At 37.3% G+C, this 27791-nt stretch overlaps 1 protein-coding gene across 2 annotated transcripts in view; it reads left to right on the forward strand.

Annotated features, from left to right (window-relative positions):
• LOC133651019 (polypeptide N-acetylgalactosaminyltransferase 10-like) overlaps nucleotides 1-27791 on the forward strand; it is a 264230-nt gene that overhangs the window by 62393 nt on the left and 174046 nt on the right. For both annotated transcript variants that reach the window (XM_062048880.1, XM_062048881.1), the window contains 2 exons: nucleotides 10040-10090; nucleotides 11236-11300. In XM_062048880.1, the coding sequence (XP_061904864.1) occupies nucleotides 11270-11300 (31 nt within the window). In that variant the 5' untranslated portion in view covers nucleotides 10040-10090; nucleotides 11236-11269. The remainder of the gene's footprint in view (nucleotides 1-10039; nucleotides 10091-11235; nucleotides 11301-27791) is intronic.

Here is a 27791-nt window from a genome sequence, read left to right on the forward strand (position 1 = left end):
TCTTATCCCGTTCTCTTGTGGTTTGCTGCAATAATGTGTCCATTCCAATTCCCATTTGCTTCTTTGTACAATTGCAATAGAATTTGTTTGCTGAGCGTGACACTTGAGTCCAATCTTTCCACACTTTTCCCTCCGAAAACCTGCTTGCTACTTTGGCATCGCAGCATATTTTGCAGAGCAGCCATTTCTCACTTGAAAAAAAAAAAGATCTCACCCCGTTTCACATATACTGTAGTTCTTCTGTTCTCACACACTCTGATAGACATTGCATCTTGAAAAAAATATTGCTTTTCTTTTTTGACTTGCCTTAGTGATTGCCTGTTCTGTTTGCCATTTTAAGGGGTTTCACTGTTGGCACTTCTGCATTTACCTCTCCATAAATCAGTTAGCTTGCTAACCAACAATGCACACACGTTTATAACAAATACGCATATGGCTTTGATTGGCATCGTTAGTGAACATGTGTTGTGAACTGCATCCTATCATTGGCAGCAGTGCCGGTCATCTTTGTTCTGTCATCTGTTGTTACCGGTAATTGTATTAAACTCATTAGGTTGCATAGCGAAGCGGTACATAGTTACCATATGTGTTTTTTTTTCTACAGTTCGAAGTGAATGTAATTTTACGCACAGTTTAAGATTTACCGTGCGCCCCGGGAGTGGCGCGCTCACCTTATAGGGAACATTAAATAAGACCACCGACAACACAGCGCATCCTGATGAGACGGTCAGAAAGAAGATGGTCTGTAATACATAATTTATAACATTTTGACCAAAGACCCACCATTACATGTTATGTAGACCTCAAGGAAGTGTTTTAAATGTAGAAATAATAATAATATGACCTCTTTAATGTGCCTTTTGTATGAAAATAAACCTGATTAGAACCGCTCATTGGCAGTGTGCCTTATAATCCGATGCGCCCCGTGGTCTGAAAAATATAGTAGTCCAGTTAGCACAGGGGTGTCCAAACTTTTTCCCCTGAGGGCCGCACACGGAAAAATGTAAGCATGCGGGGGCCATTTTGATATTTTTCATTTTCAAACCTTAACAAAATATATGGAATTTTTTTTTTTTCATAAAGGGTCTCAGTCATTAAAATGTAAAAAAATAAGTGAAATTATTATTATTTTTTATTTAACGCTTACAGTAAATCTCTATATCAACTTCAGGTTGATATAAAGTAAAAAAAAAAAAAAAAAGAAGTTTTTATGCCTTTTCTGTCAAAGACAACTTTGTTTTTTATAGTAAAACTGAAATATGCAGTATTTAGTAATTAGAGCCCTAAAAGATCAATAATGCAGGACACCATTGATTTTAATTATTTAATATTTTTGAGTAACCACAGTGAAATGTTAAATAAAATCCTACTAAATATATTATGTATCCAAAAGGTCCCCCACTCATAAAGTGATACATTTTTATTAGGTTTTTTTTTTACTTTTAACACTTAAATTATGAGATCAACTTCAGATGTATCTGTCGATTTTACGTTTGAACTATTATTTTGTTTGTATTATGCTCTTTTGTCAAATAAAACTTTGATGTTTTTTTTATGGCAACCCCACAATATATGCAATATTTTTTCCACATAAAACATTTTAAAGTGACATTTTTTAAGTAATAATTCATTGTAACAGAGATTTTTTTGTCTTTTTTTTTTTTTGAGCAATGGCAAAAAAAATAAAAAATAAACAAAGACAAAGAAAAAAAAACAGCCTGCATGGCAGCTTTGTGTCAACATTGCAACTTTTTCTTGTTAGATTTCACCTCATTCCACTTTTTTTTAAATGTTTTTTTTAATTTTTGCAATACTATCAATTTTGCAATTTTTTCAGAATGTGTGGGGGGCCGGTAAACGATTAGCTGCAGGCCGCAAATGGCCCCCGGGCCGCACTTTGGACACCTCTGAGTTAGCAGGACCGGGAGTGGGGGTGGGCAGTGTTGCCAACTTTTTTTTTTGTCAACAGCTACTAGCGACAAATGTAGCTACTTTCTCCGGTGTTACTGGAGACTTTTTTGAGTCTTGGAGACTGAAGTGAAAGCGTCATCAACGAGCAGTGACGGGTGCTGCCGGTCAGCTGGTATTGCGAGCAGAGTCTAGAACAGTGGTCCTTAACCTGGGTTCGCTCGAACCCTATGGGTTCGGTGAGTCGGCCTCAGGGGTTCGGCGGAGCCTTCGCCGCGGAGGTCAAGGCACACCCGACTCATCGTGTAAATAAAAACTTCTCCCTATCGGCGTATTGTGGATACTCCCAAACAATGATCCCTCTAATTTTCCATCGGATTTGCCGGTGTGTAATTTGTTGTGAGTTCATGCACTGTGTTGGTTCTGTTCTTTGAACAAGGTGATGTTCATGCACAGTTCATCTTGTGTACCAGTAAAAAAAACATAAAACTTTGTCTTGAATTTGAAATTTTTATTTTTTTATTTTTCACTGAAGAAGGGTTCGGTGAATGCGCATATGAAACTGGTGGGGTTCGGTACCTCCAACAAGGTTAAGAACCACTGGTCTAGAACCTCACAGGGAGGAAATTGCAGCGGTTCGTGCATGCGCAAATCATTTGCCGTCTGGACTTTTATGGTGCATTCCATTTTATAGTGGGAAGTCGGAATTTCCGAGTTCCTCGCCGTAAGTTTTGACTGGAATTTTAAATGCAAATGTTTCTTTACTGTCACGCTTAAATAAATCACCTAATTTGATTTGCCTACTGTTTTATTTTTTTAAGAAAGTCCCGTTGAGATGAAAAAAAAACTATTCCTGGCCAAAAGGCAGCAAAAGATACAGTCACCGTATTTTCCGCATTATAAGGTATTATAAGGCGCACCTTCAATGAATGGCCTATTTTAAAACTTTGTTCATATATAAGGCGCACCGCAATATAAGGCGCACCGCGTTATGAGGCGCGTAGAATAGACGCTACAGTAGAGGCTGGGGTTACGTTATGCATCCATTAGATGGAGCTGCGCTAAAGGGAATGTCAACAAAACAGTCAGATAGGTCGGTCAAACTTTATTAATAGATTACAAACCAGCGTTCTGACAACTCCGTTCACTCCCAAAATGAATAAACAGCTGTTTTATTATTTTCCCCGAGGTAAAGTCAGTGAAGTGGTATTTCGTTTATCTTTTAACAACAGCAAGGTATAACATGTAGTGCAACATTTATATCACATAGTGGAGGGGGAACTTTTCCTTGATTCAATAAACATATAAAAAATAGTCTGATACTGTTACGGTAAATCAAACGTTAGTGCAATCACAATATAGTAACACTCGAAATAGTGCAGAGCAATAACAATATATCAATAACTCAACGTTGCTCAAACGTTAATGTCACACAACACAACACACAAAATGAACATGTACCGGTAAAGTTCACTTTATTAAGTTATTCCTCATCCACAAATTCCTCGAATTCTTCTTCTTCAGTGTCCGAATTAAACAGTTGGGCGAATACGGCATCTAACATGCCCGCTGCTGCTCTATTCCCGTGTTCTACTGCGTGACTGATCGCCTTGAGTTTAAACTCTGCGTCGTAAGCGTGTCTCTTAATAGGAGCCATTTTGGGGTCTTTACATAAACACACAAATGGAAATGAAACGGCAAGCTTCGCGCAGTCATATATCCCAGCATGCACCGCGCGCTTCTTCTACGGTAAGCAGCTGCCGACTCTATTTTACCCCGTAGAAGAAGAAGCGCTTAGTAGAAGAAGGTCTCCTAGTTGCGAGACCTGTTGTGGCTCAATATTGGTCCATACATAAGGCGCACCGGATTATAAGGTGCACTGTCAGCTTTTGAGAAAATTGGAGGTTTTTAGGTGCGCCTTATAGTGCGGAAAATACGGTACATAAACATACATGTCATACACATTAAGAAAAAACAGTTACAATTTAAAAACGTAATCTCAAATTGTCTCAATCTGGATTTAAAAGAGTTCAATGAAATAGGTTCAGTTTGATTGATTGATTGAGACTTTTATTAGTAGGTTGCACAGTGAAGTACATATTCCGTACAATTGACCACTAAATGGTAACACCCGAATAAGTTTTTCAACTTGTTTAAGTCGGGGTCCACTTAAATTGATTCATGATACAGATATATACTATCATACATACTATCATCATAATACAGTCATCACACAAGATAATCACATTGAATTATTTACATTATTTACAATCAGGGGTGTGGAGGGGGTGGGGGGTAGGATATGGACAGCAAGTAGTGGACATATAGAGAGAGAGAGAGAGAAAGAGAGCGAGAGAGAGAGAGAGAGAGAGAGATCAGAAGGCATAAGAAAAAGTATCTGCATTTGATTGTTTACATTTGATTATTACCAATCCGGGGAGGGTGTTAGTTTAGGGTTGTAACTGCCTGGAGGTGAACTTTTAGTGCGGTTTTGAAGGAGGATAGAGATGCCCTTTCTTTTATACCTGTTGGGAGCGCATTCCACATTGATGTGGCATAGAAAGAGAATGAGTTAAGACCTTTGTTAGTTCGGAATCTGGGTTTAACGTGGTTAGTGGAGCTCCCCCTGGTGTTGTGGTTATGGCGGTCATTTACGTTAAGGAAGTAGTTTGACATGTACTTCGGTATCAGGGAGGTGTAGTGGATTTTATAGACTAGGCTCAGTGCAAGTTGTTTAACTCTGTCCTCCACCTTGAGCCAGCCCACTTTAGAGAAGTGGGTAGGAGTGAGGTGGGATCTGGGGTGGAGGTCTAGAAGTAACCTGACTAGCTTGTTCTGAGATGTTTGGAGTTTAGATTTGAGGGTTTTGGAGGTGCTAGGGTACCAGGAGGTGCATGCGTAATCGAAAAAGGGTTGAACGAGAGTTCCCGCCAGAATCCTCAAGGTGCTTTTGTTGACCAGAGAGGAGATTCTGTAGAGAAATATCGTTCGTTGGTTAACCTTTCTGATTACCTTGGTTGCCATTTTATCACAGGAAAGGTTAGCCTCTAGAATGGAACCTAGGTAGGTGACCTCATCTTTCCTGGTGATAACAATGTCACCCACTTTTATGGTGAAGTCATTGACTTTCTTAAGGTTGATGTGGGACCCAAACAGGATGGATTCTGTTTTACCCAAGTGTATGGATAGCTTGTTGTCAGCGAGCCAGGTGCAAGTTCTACACAGCTCAGCACTGAGGATTTTCTCCACCTGTGACTTGTCCTTGCCGGATACCAGCAGGGCAGAGTCATCCGCAAACAAAAACAATTCACAGTCGCATGCCGATGACATGTCATTTATGTATATTAGGAACAGTAAAGGTCCCAATATACTGCCTTGGGGGACTCCACAGCTCACCGAGAGGGGGGGGGCAAGGTGCCGTTCACCTCTACCACCTGCTCCCTCCCCTCCAAGCAAGATTGCATCCAGCTCCATGAGGTTTTGTTAAATCCGATTGCTCTGAGCTTATCCAACAGTATAGCGTGGTCAACGGTGTCAAAGTTAATTTGTAGTCTTTTTGCAACATGTTTCATGTAAAAGCAGCAGAGTAAACAAAAGCCCTTTTTCCCAGTTCTGTGCAGGCAAATGGAACAGTGAGCAACAAATGATAATTTGAACGCAAACAATACGAGTCAACACTCCTCGGTGTGATTAAATTATAAATACTGGAGGGCAGTAGACCCAGCATTGCCTTATTAACAAAAGTATACCAATGACCCAGCCTCAAGGAGGACAAAGAAGGCCAACCCACTCGAGAATACAGCTCACAATGCTGGGTCAAGGCCCTACAGTTAGATACAAACCTCAGAGAAGCCTGATATACAGTGTCAATCCTATGTAGACATTGAGCGCAGGCATTCACGTACAACAGGTCTCCATAGTCTAAAATATGCAAATGTTGCAGTGATAAGGCGCTTTTTTGCCTCAAAAGAAAAACAATATTTATTTCAAAAGAAAAAGCCCAAAGATTGTCTATATAGGCTTGAAAGTCATGGAGTCATCCAGCAAAATACTGATGTATTTATACGTGTGAACTACCTCTATGACATTTCTCTCAAGAGTGGACACTAAAGGGGATAGTTTGAAGGCCTACTGAAACCCACTACTACCGACCACGCAGTCTGATAGTTTATATATCAATGATGAAATCTTAACATTATAACACATGCCAATACGGCCAGGTTAACTTATAAAGTGACATTTTAAATTTGCCGCTAAACTTCCGGTTCGAAACGCCTCTGAGGATGACGTATGCGCGTGACGTAGACCGGCGAACACGGGTATGCCTTCCACATTGAAGCCAATACGAAAAAGCTCTGTTTTCATTTCATAATTCCACAGTATTCTGGACATCTGTGTTCGTGAATCTGTTGCAATCATGTTCATTGCATTATGAAGAAGGAAGCTGAGCAAGCAAAGAAGAAAGTTGTCGGTGCGAAATGGACGTATTTTTTGAACGTAGTCAGCCACAACAGTACACAGCCGGCGCTTCTTTGTTTACATTCCCGAAAGATGCAGTCAAGATGGAAGAACTCGGATAACAGAGACTCTAACCAGGAGGACTTTTGACTTCGTTACACAGACGCCTGTAGAGAACTGGGACAACACAGACTCTTACCAGGATTACTTTGATTTGGATGACAAAGACGCAGACGTGCTACTGTGAGTATGCAGCTTTGGCTTCTAAAGATTTGATCGCTTGACCGTATGTGCGCAACTTTTTTTTGCGTATGTACGTAACTTTTTTAAAATATATAAGCTTTATGAACCTTGGGTTAGGTGAACAGTCTTTTGGGCTGAGTGATTGTGTGTGTTGATCAGGTGTTTGAATTGTATTGGCATGTTCTATGGAGCTAGGAGCTAGCATAGGAGCTAGGAGCTAGCATAGCACGTACCGTACCGTACGTGCGCGTCACGTACGTAACTTTTTAAAAATATATAAGCTTTATGAACCTTGGGTTAGGTGAACGGTCTTTTGGGCTGAGTGATTGTGTGTGTTGATCAGGTGTTTGAATTGTATTGGCGTGTTCTATGGAGCTAGGAGCTAGCATAGGAGCTAGGAGCTAGCATAACACGTACCGTACCGTACGTGCGCGTCACGTACGTAACTTTTTAAAAATATATAAGCTTTATGAACCTTGGGTTAGGTGAACGGTCTTTTGGGCTGAGTGATTGTGTGTGTTGATCAGGTGTTTGAATTGTATTGGCGTGTTCTATGGAGCTAGGAGCTAGCAGAGGAGCTAGGAGTTAGCATAACAAACACGCAGGTGTTTTTATGCAGGATTAATTTGTGGCATGTTAAATATAAGCTTGGTTGTGTTGTGGCTAATAGAGTATATATATGTCTTGTGTTTATTTACTGTTGTAGTCATTCCCAGCTGAATATCAGGTCACCCCCGGCTCTCACAGCATCTTCCCTATCTGAATAGCTTCCACTCCCCACTAGTCCTTCACTTGCACTTTACTCATCCACAAATCTTTCATCCTCGCTCAAATTAATGGGGAAATTGTCGCTTTCTCGGTCCGAATCTCTCTCACTTCATGCGGCCATCATTGTAAACAATAGGGAACTTTGCGTATATGTTCAACTGACTACGTCACGCTACTTCCGGTAGGGGCAAGCCTTTTTTTTATCAGATACCAAAAGTTGCAATCTTTATCGTCGTTGTTCTATACTAAATCCTTTCAGCAAAAATATGGCAATATCGCGAAATGATCAAGTATGACACATAGAATAGATCTTCTATCCCCGTTTAAATAAAACAAATTCATTTCAGTAGGCCTTTGAGGAACCTTCTTCGACTTTGAAAACATTAGTTTTGTCTTTTCAGCATTGAGGACTAGTTTTAGCTGCAAAAGTGTGTGCTGGACCAGGGTTCCTCAACCTTTTTTCCACCAGGGACAGGTTTAATGTATGCATTATTTTCATGGACCGGTTTTCCATGTGTGGCAGATAAAAACAGCAAAAAAAATGAGCACTCACCATAACGCTGAAATAGTGGGAGCCCTGGGCGTGTTTCTTTGCGAAGAGATGGTCCCCGGCACGTTAATGGCACTTACTATATACCAGTGTTTCTTAACCATAGAGCCGGGGGCCAGTGTTGGGCTGCGAGCGCCCCTTAGAATGTAATATATGTTTTTTTAGCTATGGTCCGTATAGTCAGTAGCGGTACTCAGTTGTATCACACTTTTCCACCACTTGTGGCAGTAATGACAATATAAAACAAACATCTAATGTCATAGAAACATTTCTTAAGCGCAAAAATTATGACTAAAGTGGTGGAGCTGTATTTTCTTTTGCACTTTAATTTTATTGACAGTTTAGTTAAGCAACATATTTATTATTTATTTGGTTTATTTATTTTAGCACAACATAATACATACTGTATGTAAATGTATTGTGTATTTGGTTAGTTCTACTTTTTCAAATGATCCTGAACCCTCCAAAATAATTTTATTCAAATGTTATACTCTAACATTTATCAATGCAGAACGACATTGATAAAACAAAAATAAGAATCAAAAGAAGGAAGGTCATCTGCAGTTTTAATGATAATTATCATATTTATTTATCACTCCAATCCCCCACGTGTGATGTCTGTAGGAGTGTTTTCATGTATATTTGTACTTGCTATCGTAATGTAATCAAGCGAGCGTTGTTAGCATTAGCTAATATGCTAACAAGTTTACAAGTGTCTTTGTTAGTATTATTAACTTACAGTGGAATTCTTTTTGTATTGTATCAGTTTCACAAAATTCCTCAGTAAATTCACCAAGACGTCACCGTAATTCACCAAGATGTCACCGTGGAGTTATTGAGTCTGCTTAGCTGATTGGAGAGTTAGCTTCTGCAGCTAGTGGGTCTATGACGTTGACTTCTGTTTTGTTTGATCAGCCGTTTTACTGCCATGTTACAGGCCCCTGTTTGTAAACAATTAAGATATGTAAATAAACACTTACAAAATATTTAAGTATACATTTATGCGTATATATCTGCGGCTTATAGTTTGGTGCAGCTAATATATGGAAAAAAAAGGTTTTCTTCTAAACTTTAGTGGCGCAGCTTATATACCGGTGCGCTCTACAGTCTGGAAAATACGGTAATGATTTGTAAAAATGTTTTTTACTAAATTACTTTTGTATTTTTATCAATTGATTTATTGTTATCATTTACCTTGATAAATTATTTAAACATCTCACTCTGTGATGCAACAACTAAAACTGTGCTTTCTTATAAATTGTTTACTTTCTTGTTGTGTCCAAAGGTGTAAAAAAACAATTTAAATTGGAGTTGAATGTTGTCATTCATTGTCGTTTTTTATTGGAAGAAGCCATGGGACTAGAAAGGGGCACCCATGGATTTTGAGAAGGGCACAAACAATGGTCTAGAGCAGAACCCTGGGGGACTGCTGTGTGGAAATTGACTTGCATGGATATCCTCTTCATGGGACTGTAGGTGTTGTTTAATGGCTATGAAAGATACTCGGGACTTCCCAGTTCCAACCACAACCAAATAAACAAACAAAAAAAATGTCTGACAACCCCAAAATGCGTGTCGATTTGCATTAGTGCTGAACAATTTGCAAATACACTGACAACAACCTTTAATTTTCCCAGCCTTGACCAAAATTTCACGACGTTAATTGTACACCTTTACAAATTAATTCATTATAATCACATTTTACTTACTTTTATAAAGCAATGGACACAGAATGCTATAAGAAATTGCCAATATTTTTGCCGAAATGGAATGTTTCATTAATGGGCTTTTTGTCTTGGCTACACATACAGTATTTAATTAACCATCTTCATGATAAAATAATATACAGTATGTAGTACAGTAGTTGAATTGGGTTTCTCTAACGGGGAACGCAGAACACTACAGCATACATAAGCTCTGTCCCAACAATTGCTACTAAAACCATTAAGCTACAGAGTGATTGCCATCCTCCATCAACATTATTATTTGTCCGACACGTAATTACGTCAAACATTGTGATTTGTGCTGTCAGCGGCCAATTTACAAAAACAAACACACCAAAATAGAAGCTCAATAATTAATACTCCCATGCCTTTTAATTGTATTCAACAGCACGACAGATTTGACGGCCGAGTGGTCAGCCAGGGATGAATGGCTCGCACTGTGAGTATATGTCTTTAATGGAGTTATGATGTGTTTTACCAGTAAGTGCTGTGGGCTATGTTGTTAGAGTAGGTAGCAGTTGTAAGAGTATTGAGGCCTCACTGAAAAGAAGGACATTTTAATATTCCTATTACAAGAACAGGTTATGGTGCAAAGCCTATTTTAAATATTAAAATTTCATGGAAAAAAAAGTGGTATTTTGACAAGTTGAAAAGTTGTAAATATAAAAAAAATGTTGGAGACTAATGTCAATTTTCCAATTACAAAACTGTAAATGAGAACAAAAAATAACATTACAGTGGGGAAGAGATACATATGGCCCCATTCCTGGGCAGATCTTGTGTAAAGGAAGAGGGGGGGGGGTTAATCATTTTGCAATGCTGTCTGCTGAAAATTATGGAAAGTGCCACTCTACATAGCAACTGACGCTCAAAGCTGGAATAGCCACAAAACACATTTTAAGATAATCGACACTCTACTACTGTCTGGCAGCTAAAGTGGATAGCGCACCCCCCCAATTGGTCACGTTTCATGTGTCAGGTAAACAGCGACAAATGGGGCCATATGAATACCTTTCTTACTGTACCTTATTAAGGTCATATTTTTTGGGGTAACAAAATATTAGGTAAAGTTAATATTATGGCTTTTAAGTAAACAAACACGTCAAAATATTACAAGAATACATATATTTTTAGTAATCAAAGAAAGTAAAGTTTTCTGAGAATAATGTTGACTTATTTGAAAATAATATGTTCATTGGCAACACTAAATTGGCCCTAGTGTGTGAATGTGAGTGTGAATGTTGTCTGTCTATCTGTGTTGGCCCTGTGATGAGGTGGCGACTTGTCCAGGGTGTACCCCGCCTTCCGCCCGAATGCCGCTGAGATAGGCTCCAGCACCCCCCGCGACCCCAAAAGGGACAAGCTGTAGAAAATGGATATATATATATATATATATATATATATATATATATATATATATATATATATATATATATATATATATATATATATATATATATATATATATATATATATATATATATATATATAAATTAAAGAAAGTTAAGTTTATGAGAGTAATGTTTGCATATTATAAAAAATAATAAAGTCCTAATTGTCCTAATAAAGTCCTAATTGTGCCAGATATTGTCACGTCGGGGTCGCATGTTTTCCTAGGATGCAGATGGAACTCCGGAGGCATGGCGCAGGTAAGACAATGATTTATTTACCATAAATCAGTCAAAATCCAAAAATACAGGAAAATGCAAAGAAACACAAGAAAAGTGTGTTACAAGAATAAAGTCATAAATTTACGGAAAACAATGTTGTAGTTTTACTCAAAGTAGTAGAAAGGAAGTCGAAATATTACAATAAATAAAGTAATTTTGCAAAGAAAGTGTTATTATGCTATGTTAACTACTACTACGACTAATACGACTATGACAATACATACAAAAGTCAAACTATTGCATAAGGAAAGTTAGAATTATATGAACAATTTGTAACATGAGGATAGCGTCAAACAATGACACAAAGGTTATAGATACAAGAAAAAAAACTATGATTTTGTATTGTTTTTTTCCAAAAAAATGACCTTTCATTTTCAATTGTAATTTTACTATTTGTCTTACGGCCTCACAGTCCCTTAATCCTAACTCAACCAGTAGGGGGTGTGGTTGTAGTCCTAAATTTTGTTAAAATGTTGTTTGAATGCAGACACTTTTCATCTTATAGTACTCAAAAGCACAGTGTATTAGCAACACCTGTTAGCTGGTACGCCTCATGGGAAGTCATTGGAGTGACTCACACCGTCATTAATATACAGTGCTAATAAGATGATTAGCAGGCGAGGGATCTCGTGAGCTAATAGGGAGCAACAAGTTAGCATTAACCTCCTCGAATGAATGCTGATGCTGATTTCCCCTGAAATTCGAATAACCCGTCTTCTATTGATATGCGTTCAGGCCTGGCTGGATTCCGTGTACCTGTTCCTCAGAATATGAAACGCAAGGTAACATAACACAATAATTCTGAACTATTCTCTTTAATTAAACAAACCTGTTAAGTTACAGAAAAATAAAAAGTCACCCCATGAAAACAGCGATACAGACACAACCGTCTTAAACTTTTTTCACAAAGTACCACCTCAGAAAAAACTCCAAATACCACCATGATGTCCAACATTAAATTACAGTAGCATAATAGGCGTAAGTATTCATTAAAAACAAGGCTAAGGTTTTTTTTGACAAGCATATTTCTTTTTTTTTTCACTGTAACAGTACACACAGTTTGAAAAGTAACACTGTGTTTGAATAAAGGAACATTAAACCCTGTCCTTAAATAAAGTTCAGTTTCAGTTTATTTTGAACATGCATACGATGCAATGTAATGCATCACATATGTCCAGTTGTTTCATTACAGCACGTCCGAAAAGGAGTAGGAAGAAGCAGATCTTATTTAATCCTACCCCTTTTCATATCATAGCAATTTTATCCCATTTCCTTGTTCTCTGTTTGTAACAGAACAGTCAATTAATAAATAATAAATACATCATATACCATAGTAAGTAAACAAATAATAAATACATAAATAATCATTATCTCCAAAAAAAAATGTTCAAGATGTTCATCATAATTGTTCTTCTTTGTACTTTGTGAACACTTGTAGTTTGAACAGTCTCTTAATATGAACCATATTGGTGCTTTGTTTGATTTCCTTAATTGATCTATTCCATAATTTAATTACACATACTGATAAACTAAAGGTTTTAAGTGTTGTACGTGCATACAAATGTTTCAAATTGGATTTTCCTCTAAGGTTATATTTCTCCTCTTTTTATGAGAAGAATGGTTGTACATTCTTGGGTAGCAGGTTATAGTTTGCTTTGTACATCATTTTAGCTGTTTGCACAATAACTCAGATATGGTAACACTAGTGAGCAGTAGAGAATATGAAGTGATTTTTGGTCCAGAAAATATTGTGCTTTATTCATTATTGACGTGTTTCTTGCTATTTTATATTGTATATTTTTTACATGATGTTTCCAGTTCATTTGATCATTTATTATTACACCCAAAAACTTGTTTTCTTTTACTCTTTCAATATTACTCCATCTATATGTATTTGTGTTTGACTTTCTCGTCTACTGTTACCAAATAGCATTATTTTAGTCTTTTTAATTTGATCATTTCTTCTGTTATTATTTGTATTAGCTTCTGTGTGTTCTCTCCTGAACAAAACACAGTTGTACCATCTGCAAATAATACTAACTTTAAGTCCTTTGTAACTTTACAAAGGTCGTTTATATAAAGATTGAACAATTTTGGTTCAAGTATTGATCCCTGAGGTACGCCACAATATCTTTTCAGCTCTGTAGAAGTGTGTTGGCCTATCTTCACATATTGCTTCCTGTTGGTTAAGTAGATTCTTACCTAGTTCAAAACCAACCTTCTGATTGATTTCTCTTGGGTTATTAAAATATTATGATTAATTGTGTTAAGTGCTTTTGTTAAATCCATAAACACTGCAGCAGCACATTTTTTGCTCTCTATTGCATTGGTTATCTCTTCCGTTATTTCGATTAATGCCATTGATGTTGACATGTTGGCTCTGTATCCGTATTGGTTGTCTGTGAGTGTTTTGTTTTTATTTATGAATTCCTCTAATCTGTTGTTTAATAGTTTTTCAAGAAATTTAGAAAATTGTGGAAGTAGAGAAACAGGTCTGTGGTGTTTGTTTCCCGTCTTATAAATTGGTACGATTTTTGCTATTTTAATTTTATCTGGGAATTTGCCTGTTTGAAATGATAGAATCAGAATCAGAATCAGAATAGTTTTTATTGGCATTGTTTGAGAACGGAACAATAGGTTGTTGATATATGTTAAAAGTTCTGACACGTCTTCAATAACCTTTTTTTATCATTTCGCTATCAATTACATTACAATCAGTTGAGGTCTTGGAAATTACATGTTTTCACAATATTGATTATTTCCTTTTTTGTCACAACTTCGAGGAACATAAGAGTTGGAATTTCTGTCTATGATGTCATTCAAGTCCTCAACTGACTCGGGATCTGGAATCTTTTCCTTCAGATATGGTCCAATGTTCACAAAGTACTTATTAAAGCTTGCATCTACTTCTTCATATTGTCATTTTTTACATTTCCATCTAAGAAGTATTAAGGATAATCCGTCTTAGCACCATTTTTAGTAATGCTATTTAGGATGCCCCACATCGTTCTTATATTGTTTTTGTTCCGGTCTAATAATTGACGGTAATATTCTTTCCTATGTGTTCATAGTATGCTAGTTAGCTTGTTCTTATACGTTTTGTACTTGTATTTTGCTTCTGTAGATTTTTGTGTTGTAAATGTTCTATATAGTGTATTCTTCTTTTTGCAAGCATTTTTCACTCCTTTTGTCATCCATGTTTGATCATTTAATATTTTGCTTCTTACTAAGTTGTTTCAATGGACAGTAGACATGCGCGGATAGGCAATTATTTCATCCGCAACCGCATCACAAAAGTCGTCATCCACCCGCCATCGACCTGAACTAACATTTTATCAAAACCACAACCGCCCGCCACCCGCCACCCACCCGTTGTTATATATCTAATATAGACGATGCAAGGCATTAGTGAGGTTAGAAAGCGTTTGCCTGTTAAAGAAAGGAGACTGATCCAATGCAGCAGAGACATTCAATGCGTGCCACGCATTAGAGGCTAAGAGATATTAATGCGTGATAATATTATTTATCATTATTATAATATTATTGTCATTTCCATTACGAAAGTGTTGACTATTATTGTTATTTTTTTTCCCTGGTCTTTAGTATTCCCTTTTTTAGTTTGTCGCGTACCACGTTTGCTGCCGGCGTTGCCATATTTTTATTTTTTTCTTCTTCTACTGTTGTGTTGTGTTGTGGTGTGCTGTGTCACGCCAAATTTCTTCCCCCTACAAAAACCTCCCTCCACCCATTTACTTCCGTGGTCATGTTTCCTCTTACGTCATTGACAGCGATCGATAGCACTTCGGCTTTGACTGCCCGTCGCTGGAAGGATACTTCGTCTTTGACAGCTGCTGGAATCTGAAGAAATCGATTATTGTTTTTTTTTTTGTAGAGGCGCGAAACAGGACAGTCGCGTGCCGGTTAAGGACCCCCGGCAACTTTGGGATTTTATTGGACGCAGCCCCGGAAGTAAATGAGGGGGAAGGTTTTTGTAGGGGGGAAGAAATTTGGCGTGGCAGCTGCAGCAGTGCCTGATGAATAATTGCCTGTTTCAAAGAGTGCTGCTCGTTTTTCGTATGTGGGTAACAACATTTAACTATGTATATATATTTCCGAATTGGTTCAACCGCCACCCGCCCGAATCTATTTAAAATCTATTTTTTTCGTCATGCATCCGCCCGACCCGCGGATTATTCGCGGATTATCCGCGGACTCCGCGGTTGTGTCCGCAAACCGCACATCTCTAATGGACAGTGTTTGTCATAAAGCATCTCAAAGATATTAAAAAAAAATACCATATGCATCATCTACATAATTTTCACTGTAGACATCGTCCAAACTTTGATTTCTCAGATCATTCTTGAAAGCTGACATACTTTGTTCTGTACATAATCTTCAAAATGTCTTTCTGTCATCAATGATCCTCTTCTCGTAGTTTCCGTCATAGATTATGAAAACTGGCAGATGATCACTGATGTTGGATATTAGCAGGCTACTTGTATTATTATCAAAATCCTTAGTAAAAACATTATCAATAATTGTGACGCTGCGTCCTGAGATTCTGCTTGGCCTTGTGATTTTAGGATATACCTGTACATTGTGTTAATAAAGTCATCCATGGGGTTTTGTTTTTTAGGGTTCAAGCGGTCAATGTTGAAGTCTCCGCATAAGAAAGTAATTTTTGGACTGATTTCAGCAAAAGTTGCATAAATAATGAATCAAATCTTTGGCGTACCACTAGATGGCGCTTGTGTACTACCACGAGTGGTACACCTACCACAGTTTGAGAATCAGTGCAATAGAGGAACGCTGCACACAGAAGTCAATATGGAAAAGAGCTTCTTTTGTTTTCAATTTATTGTATTAGACAAAGCGTGTAGGACCGTACAGTATGAGCTTTAAACGTAATAACTCACCGCAAATCTCCAGGCCCCCGTATCATCACATCGAGTCCGAGAGGAATTGCTTGATATTAAAGTCCTTTCCCATGAAAAATGAGCCCCATTTTTTGTTTTTTTTATTTTTTTTTGCAGAATCAATACTTACCGGATGGAAAGCTAATTTTGCAGCATTTTCATTTGAATTATCGACGTGCTTTGCCATCTGTTTTTTATTAGACTCGCGCTGGTTGCAAATATGCAAAGGATGAAAGAGAGCTACGGTCGTTTGGTGTGTAATAAAAGAAGAAATGCATGAGAATGGACTGGATTCACCTTGTTGACAAAACAAACAATGGTTAGCGTGGAGACTCGCTTTCATTTAATACCATAATGTGCGGCCAGGGGGCCATTTTCGGCCTGCAGCTCCTTTTTTATTGGCCATCGGCATATTGTTAAAACAAATACTCAACACTATTTTACACTAATTTGAGTTGTCATCCATTACACAAAGCTTAGATGTGGTTATTTTGTTTAGCTTAGCATGTATTGACCTACACTACTGTTCAAAAGTTTGGGGTCACCCAAACAACTTTGTGGAATAGCTTTCATTTCTAAGAACAAGAATAGACTGTCGAGTTTCAGATGAAAGTTCTCTTTTTCTGGCCATTTTGAGCATTTAATTGACCCCACAAATGTGATGCTCCAGAAACTCAATCTGCTCAAAGGAAGGTCAGTTTTGTAGCTTCTGTAACGAGCTAAACTGTTTTCAGATGTGTGAACATGATTGCACAAGGGTTTTCTAATCATCAATTAGCCTTCTGAGCCAATGAGCAAACACATTTTACCATTAGAACACTGGAGTGATAGTTGCTGGAAATGGGCCTCTATACACCTATGTAGATATTGCACCAAAAACCTGACATTTGCAGCTAGAATAGTCATTTAACACATTAGAAATGTGTAGAATGTATTTCTTTAAAGTTAAGACTAGTTTAAAGTTATCTTCATTGAAAAGTACAGTGCTTTTCCTTCAAAAATAAGGACATTTCAATGTGACCCCAAACTTTTGAACGGTAGTGTACATTGGGTTGGTTTTCGCTAGATCAGGGTTTTATGCTGCCTACCCTCCATTAGTGATGTACCGATCACATTCATTAACTGTGAACATTTAAATGTATTTGTGGCAAGCGCTATTGACAATTCAACAATATCAACACAAATTAAACTACTTTAAATTAATTCCTTATTCTCTTTTATTACACATAATTGTTTGAGCCAAAACTACCATCTACAACTCATTTAAATCATTTTAAGTCTTGTGTCCAGGGAATTATTGCCTGGGTTTGTTAACATTAACAAAAACAAAAAAACAAATATTTTGTGAACATAAACCAATCATATACTAATGCTATACCCTTGGTATTGACACCACTGCTGACCAATTATTCTTATTATCGACTTGTGAATTTCCTTTTAGTAGCTGCTTACTTTCTGTTCTTACGCGGTTCCATCTACTTTTTAAACTTTAGTATACATTTATTTCTTGTGTTGTTTCAAGACAGTTAAACAGTTAGCAGTTGCTAACATGCCTTCTTGTCAACTGCGTTGTGTAACATGTTTAGCGTTGTCATCCAGTGATACTATTAATTGTAAGAAATATAGATCATTTGCCACGATGGAGGACTTACAATAGAGGAAGGATTAATATGGCCTCATTCCTGACTTGATCTTATGTGAGATGAAGGAGGGGTTAATAGTTTTGCAATGCAGTCTGCTAAAAATAATGGAAAGCGCCACTCTACATTGCAACTGGTGCTGTGGTAAAATGGTTGGAATTGCCACAAAGATTTTCAACACTCTACTAATGATCGGCATTGAAAGACATTAGTTGGCATTGGCCGATCATATATTTATTCACGGAAAATGGCCAATAACCGGTGGCCGGTCGACTGGCACAGACTTAGTTTTAGCATTGCTGAGTTCATTTTAAACAGAAGTACTGCAAGTGTATCATGACACCTGAGTAGCAACATTTTAAAAGCAGATGTAGTTAATGAAAGAAAAATACATCAGAAGGTTGCCTACAGCCACAACTGCAATTTTTTTTTAAAAACATGATTTCTATCGGCCTTACTTCGAGAGAACCGTCTCAAAAATGTTGCCAACATTTTTGCTGATTTTTTTTTGGTGGAGCTTTGAAAGCTGCGTAGAACAAATCGAGATATGACGTCAACCACAAAACTTGGAAAGCCATTTGCGATATAACGGTTAGCACGGCGACGTAATACAGCTTAGTCATCAATAAGTAGTCAATAATGGTAATTCATGTTAGAAAAGAAGGGAATCTACCAAACGTGCAAAGGTAAATGTACACAATTAGTCACACTGTCGGTCATTTCTCTGTCCAGGCTGCTCAGTACAATTTGGCCAAATCAACAATAGGTTGGCAGGAAGAGTTTAGTAAAATGGTATTAATATTTGTTAATTTCTGTGTACACTTGTAACAGTCATTTATCACTTTAAAACGGTGTTATGATGGCCTCAGTGTGATACTAAAATAGATTATTTCAGTTTACATGATTTCCTATGGGGAAAATGTTATAAATATGCACAATAGTTGCTTGTTTGAGCTTAAAAATCAAAATCATTTCATAATGTGTTCATGGAGAAGATGTTAGGGAGTAGGAAATTAAATCCATTGGTTTGTAAAGGGAAAAAAAGAGGAATGGTTAAAATGATGACATCAGGGATGTTGTTGATGTTGATTTTGAACATGCCACAAAATTAGGTACACCTGAAGAAATCAATGCAAAGACGCTGCCTTTATGTGAATAATGACAACGTTAAAGAGCATTTATTCTTAAACTGGTACAGGCTCAATTTGATTGATTGATTGATAAATAAAACTATGGAACAAACTGGACTTACAACACAAGCAATGCCAAACTATTAATCGATTTAAACTATTATACAAACATGGGGTCTGGTTCAAATATAGAGATGAGGGTCTTTAATTTGACCTGCTGTTGTACTCTGTTTCAAAGTGTTAACATATGCTCAATGTTTCCTTACCATTATTGCTATGTTGTCTATTACCATTGTTGGCATTTTGTCTATTACCATTGTTGGTATAATCATTATTCCTACATTGTTGATACAAATTATTGTTACCTGTGGTAATGCCACTATGATACAACATCTGTATTATAATCCTTAAAAAGAAGTAACAGTGAACTCATGTGAATAATCACTGAATGGAGAACAAGGGGGTGGGATTAAATAAATTATCTTCTTCCCACTCCCTTTCAGGCAAAACTGGGCAATCATGCATTACATACTACACATTACTTTTTGCACTATATTAATTTATATTATTATGTGTTGTCAACTTTGTACTTTTGTATGTCATTGCCTGAAATAAATAAATAAATGAAATGAAAAAATGAAAATTGAAACTTTTATTAGTAGGTTGCACAGTACAGTACATATTCCGTACAATTGACCACTAAATGGTAACACCCGAATAAGTTTTTCAACTTATTGAAGTCGGGTTCCACGTAAATCAATTCATGGTAGTGGTACACAATCTAGTGGTACAGTAAAGAATTCTGTTAATATGTACTGTATATGGAGTATCATTGTTAATGATGTGTCTGCATTGTGTGTAATGTTGCAGTGACCAAAAATATTAATTATACTTGTTAAATAAAACCTCTGTCTTGTTTTTAATAAATACTTGGGCCTATTACGTTACTGTTTTTTTAATGTTGCTCATTAGTGCTGTGAATATTTTACCACCATACGATTCAATTTATTTCTTGGGGGTAACAATTTGATTCAGAATCAATTCTCAATTCAAAACGATTGTCGTTTCAAAATCAATACTTTTTTAATTACATTGGGTGCCAGTTCTTTGATTAAATACATTCCTCCATGAAACAGCTGTGATACATTTTTACATTACATAAAAGAAAACTATTTTTGTTCAATAAAATTATACCCAAACATTTAATAAAGTCAAATAAAAAAATAGATTTTTTAAAAATAAATCTGTACAGCAAATATGAGCATTTACATTAACAATATGATTTTTCTGAGCGGCTGGACAGGACAGATTAAAAAAAATAAAAATTACAAAGAAACATTTTGTGGGGGCATTAATTTTTTTTTTTCCCGAATTGATTAAGAATCATTACAAAAAAAAAATGCAATTCATTTAAACATAAAACATTTTTGACACCCCTATTGGTCATCACGGTGGTATTTGGAGAGTCACGTGTTTTCTAAGGTGGTACTTGGTGAAAAAAGTTTGAGAACCACTGTTCTAGAGCTGTTAATCGTAGATTGTAGTGGTGTAGAAAGGCACTGCATCATATAAAGAGCTTTTTAGGATGTCTATGAATGTAGTCATTCATCCAGGTCATTGAAATCTCAGGGCATTCAATCGATCACAACTGGACTGTTTGGTTTGTCTGAGAAGACGTTTTGCCTCTCATCCAAGTAGACTTCATCAGTTCATCAATCAATCAATCAATGTTTATTTATATAGCCCTAAATCACAAGTGTCTCAAAGGGCTGCACAGGCCACAACGACATCCTCGGTACAGAGCCCACATAAGGGCAAGGAAAACTCACCCCAGTGGGACGTCGATGTGAATGACTATGAGAAACCTTGGAGAGGACCGCATATGTGGGTAACCCCCCCCGTCTAGGGGAGACCGAAAGCAATGGATGTCGAGTGGGTCTGGCAGTTCATGCTCATAGACTTAGATTGGTCAGGTCTAGTCTTAGACTTAGATTGGTCAGATCTAGTCTAGCAGCTGGTGCCAATACCTCAGTAGGTGTCATCAGTTCATGCTCATAGACTTAAATTGGTCAGATCTAGTCTTGGACTTAGATTGGTCAGATCTAGTTGAGCGGCTGGTGCCAAAACTACAAATATTTATTCTCCAAAACCAGGAGAGTGTGCCTGGGCAAGGATGGTTTTCCCCTTACAACTGCTTTGATGCAAACGAGCAACCCTACTGTGTAATTTCCCCCCGTTAGCATTGAGGTATTGTGTGGCAGAACGATCTCTGTAGATCGACTACTACCAGTCCAAAATAGTCCGAATCCCCCGCATAAGCATTCCATTCAGTTGTAAATAAATGGCATACATGGCATTCTGGCCACCTTCTGGCACCAGAATGTTTTGTAACTCCTGTTATTTGTTGGAGGCTAAGTTGCCGAGTCTTTTAGGAATGGTTGAAAGGACGGTGTTGTATGTGGGAGACAGGTGGTGTCGCAGACCACTTCCTCTGTTCAGGGATGGTTTTTCAACCTTGACATAGATGGCCTACCTCACTCCTCTTTCGTACCATCCGTCCTCCCTGTCCAGAATCTGTACATTTTTGTTTTCAAAGGAGTGCCATTTCTCGTCTCTGCAGAGCCCCACTGGCTTAGTGTTTGTTTTGTTTCTCCAATATATCAATCAGTGCATTCATCATTACATAGGATAACATACACCAGATTGTTTTGTGGGTGTGGGGTGTCCGGTCTTTAGGATGCACTAGTCTCTGTCTCAGGGTGTTGCCTGGTTTGAAGTGTACTGGGATGTTGTGTTGGTTAAAAAAAATCTTCTGAGTTTCTAAGATAGACCTGATTAATACATGACAATATTTTTGCATGCGTCTTCCTCCTCATCCACTATGTTGTTATTTGTGGAATTGGATGCACCTTTCACAAACAACCAGCTGGGGTAACCACAGGTTTTGAGGGCTTCCCTCAAATGCCTAGGCTCTTTCTCTACACCAGGGGTCACCAACCTTTTTGAAACCAAGAGCTACTTCTTGGGTACTGATTAATGCGAAGGGCTACCAGTTTGATACACACTTAAATAAATTGCCAGAAATAGCCAATTTGCTCAATTTACCTTTAACTCTATGTTATTATTAATAATTAATGATATTTATCTTTGTGGAAACACTGATCATCTTAATGATTTCTCACAATAAATTTATATAGAAACCGATAAATATCAATATGCAACACTTTATTTTTATATTTTCTCTAAGTGCACATTTTTCAAATTTAACATTTTCAAATGATCACTTCTAAGACAATCTTGTGAAATCACAATATTCCATTTTAACTAGCTAGCCACTAACATTTTTTAACAAATCATGAATTACTTTGCACCATGTTTGTACAAATAATAACTCATGTAAAATACAAAAGTCAATTCTCAAATTTTTAAATAAATCATGTCACACTTTGAACTGGACACCAAATCTCTTATCTGTTTCTTTGTCAGTTAGTGAAGACCAAGTCTTTAAAATATTTTCTTGGATTTTCAAATTCTATTAGAGTTTTGTCTTTCTTAGAATTAAAAATGTCGAGCAAAGCGAGACCAGCTTGCTAGTAAATAAATACAATTTAAAAAATAGAGGCGGCTCACTGGTAAGTGCTGCTATTTGAGCTACTTTTAGAACAGGCCAGCGGGCTACTCATCTGGTCCTTACGGGCTACCTGGTGCCCGCGGGCACCGCGTTGGTGACCCCTGCTCTACAGGGTTCCATCTACTTTTTAAACTTTACTATCCATTTATGTCTGGTGTTGTTTCAAGCTAGTTTAGCAGTTAGCAGTAGCGATAAGCATGCCTTCTTGTCAACTGCGTTGTGTAACATGTTTAGCCTTGTCATCCAGTGATAATATTACTTGTAAGAAATGTAGACAATTTGCCGCAAAGGAGGACTTATAGTAGAGAAGGGATTCATATAGCCTCATTCCTGGCTTGATCTTGTGTAAGATGAAGAGGAGAGGTTCATCATTTTGCAATGCTGTCTGCTAAAAATGATGGAAAGCCCCACTCTACATTGCAACTGGTGCTGTGGTAAAACGCTTGGGATTGCCACAAAACACATTTTGAGATTTTCAACAGTCTACTGCCGTCCGGCGGCTAAAGTGGATAGTGCATCCTCCCAATTTGTCACGTTTCATGTGTCAGCTAAACCATGATGAATGAGGTCCATATGAATACAGTAGATACACAGTTAGCTGCGAGCCGCCTAACCAACAATTAAAATGGTTCTGATAACGCCCAGTTTGCTCTTACAGTGGGTGTTGTGAGTAAAAAAAAGTAAGTATTGATCAGTGTCAGGCTTGTCCCTGACAGTTTGGCTATGTTTTAGTTTTTCCTCTGCGTTTGTCTTTGTTTCCTGTCTTTAGTTCCTGTCAGCACTCTTATTTTGGTTATTTCTTGATTGTCTCCCTGAGTGCTTTTTCCCCTCAACTGTGGCTGATTGGCACCGGGCCACACCTGGTGTCAATCAGCCAGCTGCTATTTGAACCTGCCTTCCCATCCAGTCTGTGCTGGATTATTGTCATTTCTACTTGTTGATGTCAGTGTAGCTGGATGCGGTAGCGGTAAGCTATATTCTGTAGCTGTTTGTAGCTTGCTGTCTTTTTGTTCCTCGTCTTCCAGTTCCTGTTTCCCTGGCATCCTGTTTCCTGTTCCTAGTTCTTGGTTTGTGTTTTTTCTTTATATTTTTGGACATTAAATCATGTTTTCCCGCCATCTCTGCATCTTGGGGTTCGTCACCAACACAATGTGACAGATCAGTATGTGTGGGTTTTCGGTAAACCCTGACATGGAGGTCCCTGTTTTCTCCAATATGGACATCACAGTCCCAAAATGGCTATATATAAGGATATGTTAATGCTCTTCTGTGGCTACATGGAGGGACAAAACATTAAAAAAACGTCTCAGTCTGATCTTTCCTATTCACACTGATCAAAACTTTCCTTACTTTTCTTTTACCACATAAACTCTGTCATTCTGACTCCCTAAAACCATCATCATCATCATCATCATCATCTATGCGTTCGTTCCAATCCCCTGTGATGACGGCTGTTGTCATCACACTCACACTAATAGAGAGAAAGATAGAGAGAATGAGAGAGAAAGGAGAGCAATTAGCATCTCCGTGTCAGACTCAAACCAAAGAGAGGCTTGGGTCGTCTGTTTTTTTTGGGGGGGGGGGTTTATGCGCAAGATCCCCTTTAAACTAACAATCAAGAAGAAAAAAAGTCCTAAAACTCCTAGAAATAAAGTTGTACTTTCTTTTTAACTTGACCTACTTTTACCTAACACTTTAGAGGGCACTTTCTGAGTCTTTTAAAAATGCATAATCAAATATAATTATTTCAAACCTGGACAACAAAATGGCATTTCTTTTTTGAACATATGACAATTTTTGTAATTTGTGAAAACATGATTTATAACAAATTCAATTGATATTATGTACAATATGTTAATGTTTTGTTTCTTTCGAGGCTCACTCTTGCAGAGGCTCGTTCGGTATATTGACTGACTAGATCAGGGGTCGGCAACCCAAAATGTTGAAAGAGCCACATTGGACCAAAAATACAAAAAATACATCTGTCTGGAGCCACAAAAAATGAAACTTCTTATATAAGTCTTGAAATGTCAATATTAGCTGTAAGAGCCTACTATCAAAATCACAGGCTGACGCAAATCTTTGTTGACAGAAATGTTGAAATGTAATATTTATCCTGCACATTTTTACAACATTGGAAAACATTAGTAAAACGCAGGCTTCTCAGAGGGTGAGATAATTCCTGGAAATTACTGGTTTAGAATGGCCAAAGGTATAGATGTCTGTGTCCAAGTTAAAGAAACGGCAGGCTGTCATCTTCTAATTCTTTAATTACAATCTTTGCAAGATGGGTAACGTTTGCTGTGGTCTGGAACAACATGGCACACAAACAACTATGAGAAATGCAGCCAATATTACATACAGATAATGTGTCATGACACATGCAAATATTGATTAAATACACAGAGGACATAAGTAAAGGAAATTAAATGAACTCAAATATACCTACAAAGAGGCATAATGATGCAATATGTACATACAGCTAGCCTAAATAGCATGTTAGCATCGATTAGCTTGCAGTCATGCACTGACCAAATATGCTTGATTAGCACTCCACACAACTCAATAGTATCAACAGTGCTCACCTATGTGCATTCACGCACAGCATAAAACATTTGGTGGACAAAATGAGACAAAGAAAGAGTGGCATAAAACGCGTCTTTCTTTGGCAGCGTCGGAGAAAGTTTTACATGTAAACAAACTGTTGTGTCACACTCCACACAACTACGGTGAGTTCAAGGACTGCCAAAATTAGTAGGACAAAACGGTGCTCGCCAAATACTCTCACCAGTGAAGTATAAACACAAACATATTAAACAGTGGGATTTAAAAATTTGGAAGGTTTGTGTCATGTTTACCTTTCAGAAACCATATTACAACAAAAATGTATTTCCTCCACCCCATCTTTATCCATTTTTGTACTATTTTGAAAAAGCTCTAGGGAGCCACTAGGGCGGCGCTAAAGAGCCCTAGAGCCAACCCCCGGACTAGATAGATAGGTAGCAATATTGAGGCCAATGCTGTAATGTTTACCCTTTGACCAGTTTTTAATACGCTTTGTTTAATATTCCAATTGACTAGACCTTTGACTCTTTACCAAAATAAACTGGATATATTCCAACAATTGGTGCCGTGACCCGGATTGGCGGTTCTGGGTTTGGGTCCGCTCAGAGGTCCACACAAACAATTATTGCATAAAAACATGTGAGCAAAGAACCATTTGATAACATTGGTGTTAATATTGAATCATTTAAAATGTATTAAACATTAAAACCAAACAAATTAAATAAAAACATTTGAAACAATGTATAAATAAGGATGATTAGCCTTACAAAAGGTGGGGAGGCTAATCATTATGAGAGGCAGGTGTGAGTTAAAGGCTCCGAGCAACGGAATGTAAACAAAAGGAGCAAAGTGGCGCTAGGAACGAAACTAGTCTTAAATATAGGTAGAATACTACTAAACATAAACCAAGAAATTGACCCAAGCAACAGGTCATGACAATATATCATTAATAATATTTCATATTGCAATCATTCCATTATTTTTACTGTATTTTTTTTCTATGGATATAATGTTTAAAATTGATGCAAAGAGCATGCATTTTTAGTTAACAAATATAGTTGTTACCAATCGCAACGCACTAATATTGTAGTTGTATTGCCTCTGTATGTCTGAACAATATAATATTCTTTTTTTGGTAGCTTTTTAGCAAATTAATTGTTATTGCAATAAAAAAAAAAACAACCACATGTAAAAAACTGGAGCATCAAACAGTGGTAGGAGTTGACCACTGAAAAACTATAAACATGTATTTATTGTCCCTTGTGTAGCTACTGTATATGTACATCATTAAATTGAGTTTGTATTAATGATTTTTAATAAACATTCTATTTACAATTAAAGAAGTAAACTAGTTAAGATATCAATTAATGGGAAACTGAGTATTCGTATAAGGTAATGTTGTCCCGATACCAATATTTTGGTACCGGTACCGGTACCAAAATTATTTCTATATTTTTCGGTACTTTTCTAAATAAAGGGGACCACAAAAAATGGCATTATTGGCTTTATTTTGACAAAAAATCTTATGGTACATTAAACATATGTTTCTTATTGCAAGTTTGTCCTTAAATAAAATAGTGAACATACAAGACAACTTGTCTTTTGTTAGTAAGTAAGCAAACAAAGGCTCCTAATTTAGTCTGCTGACGTATGCAGTAACATATTGTGTCATTTTCCATTCTATTATATTGTCAATATTATTAAAGACAAGTGGTAGAAAATTAAATATTAATCTACTTGTTAATTTTGTTACATTGTCGTGGCATTGTGATGCTGAAGGTCGTCTTTTCAAGATGCAGAGGAACGTCAGGATGCGGCTTGCAGGTGAGAAGAATGATTTATTCTAGATGCAGACAAAAATATGCTGCGCGGCGCTCACGGCACGGAAAACAAGAAAGGATAGCCAAAAGATGCTAGTAAAAAATACAAATTAGGAGTGTAAACGAAAACGTAACTTTGTTGCATGGGAGCAAACAAAACCACCAGGCTGAGTGAGGCCAGAGGATGGATTAAATAGCTCTCTGATTAGTGCCCGGGAACAGGTGAGCGTCCCGAACACTAACCAGAGGCAGGTGAGAGTAATATGCCGTCATGGCAACTGAAACACACAAACTCAAAGGTGTTGAAAACACAAGTGAATCGAAAATGCAAACAATCTATGATCCAGGCACCGGATCCTCATACATTTACTGTTAATATCTGCTTACTTTCTCTTTTAACATGTTCTATCTACACTTCTGTTAAAATTTAATAATCACTTATTCTTCTGTTGTTTGATACTTTAGATTAGTTTTGGATGATACCACAAATTTGGGTATCAATCAGATACGAAGTCGTCATATTCAAAGTCCTCATGTGTCCAAGGACATATTTCCTGAGTTTATAAACGTAATATACATTTTTTTTTAAACGAAAGAAGATGTTGTGATGCCAAAAAATATCGACGAAATCATAGTAGTATCGACTACCATTAGCCAGCTGGCATTAGCAAGGCCTCCCTCGTCCGGCTGCAGCTCGTGCAGAACTCTGCTGCTCGTCTGCTAACACAGACGCGCAGACGTGATCACGTCACCCCTATATTAGCGTCC

This window comes from Entelurus aequoreus, linkage group LG05 (assembly GCF_033978785.1).
Source record: "Entelurus aequoreus isolate RoL-2023_Sb linkage group LG05, RoL_Eaeq_v1.1, whole genome shotgun sequence".
NCBI lineage: Eukaryota > Metazoa > Chordata > Actinopteri > Syngnathiformes > Syngnathidae > Entelurus > Entelurus aequoreus.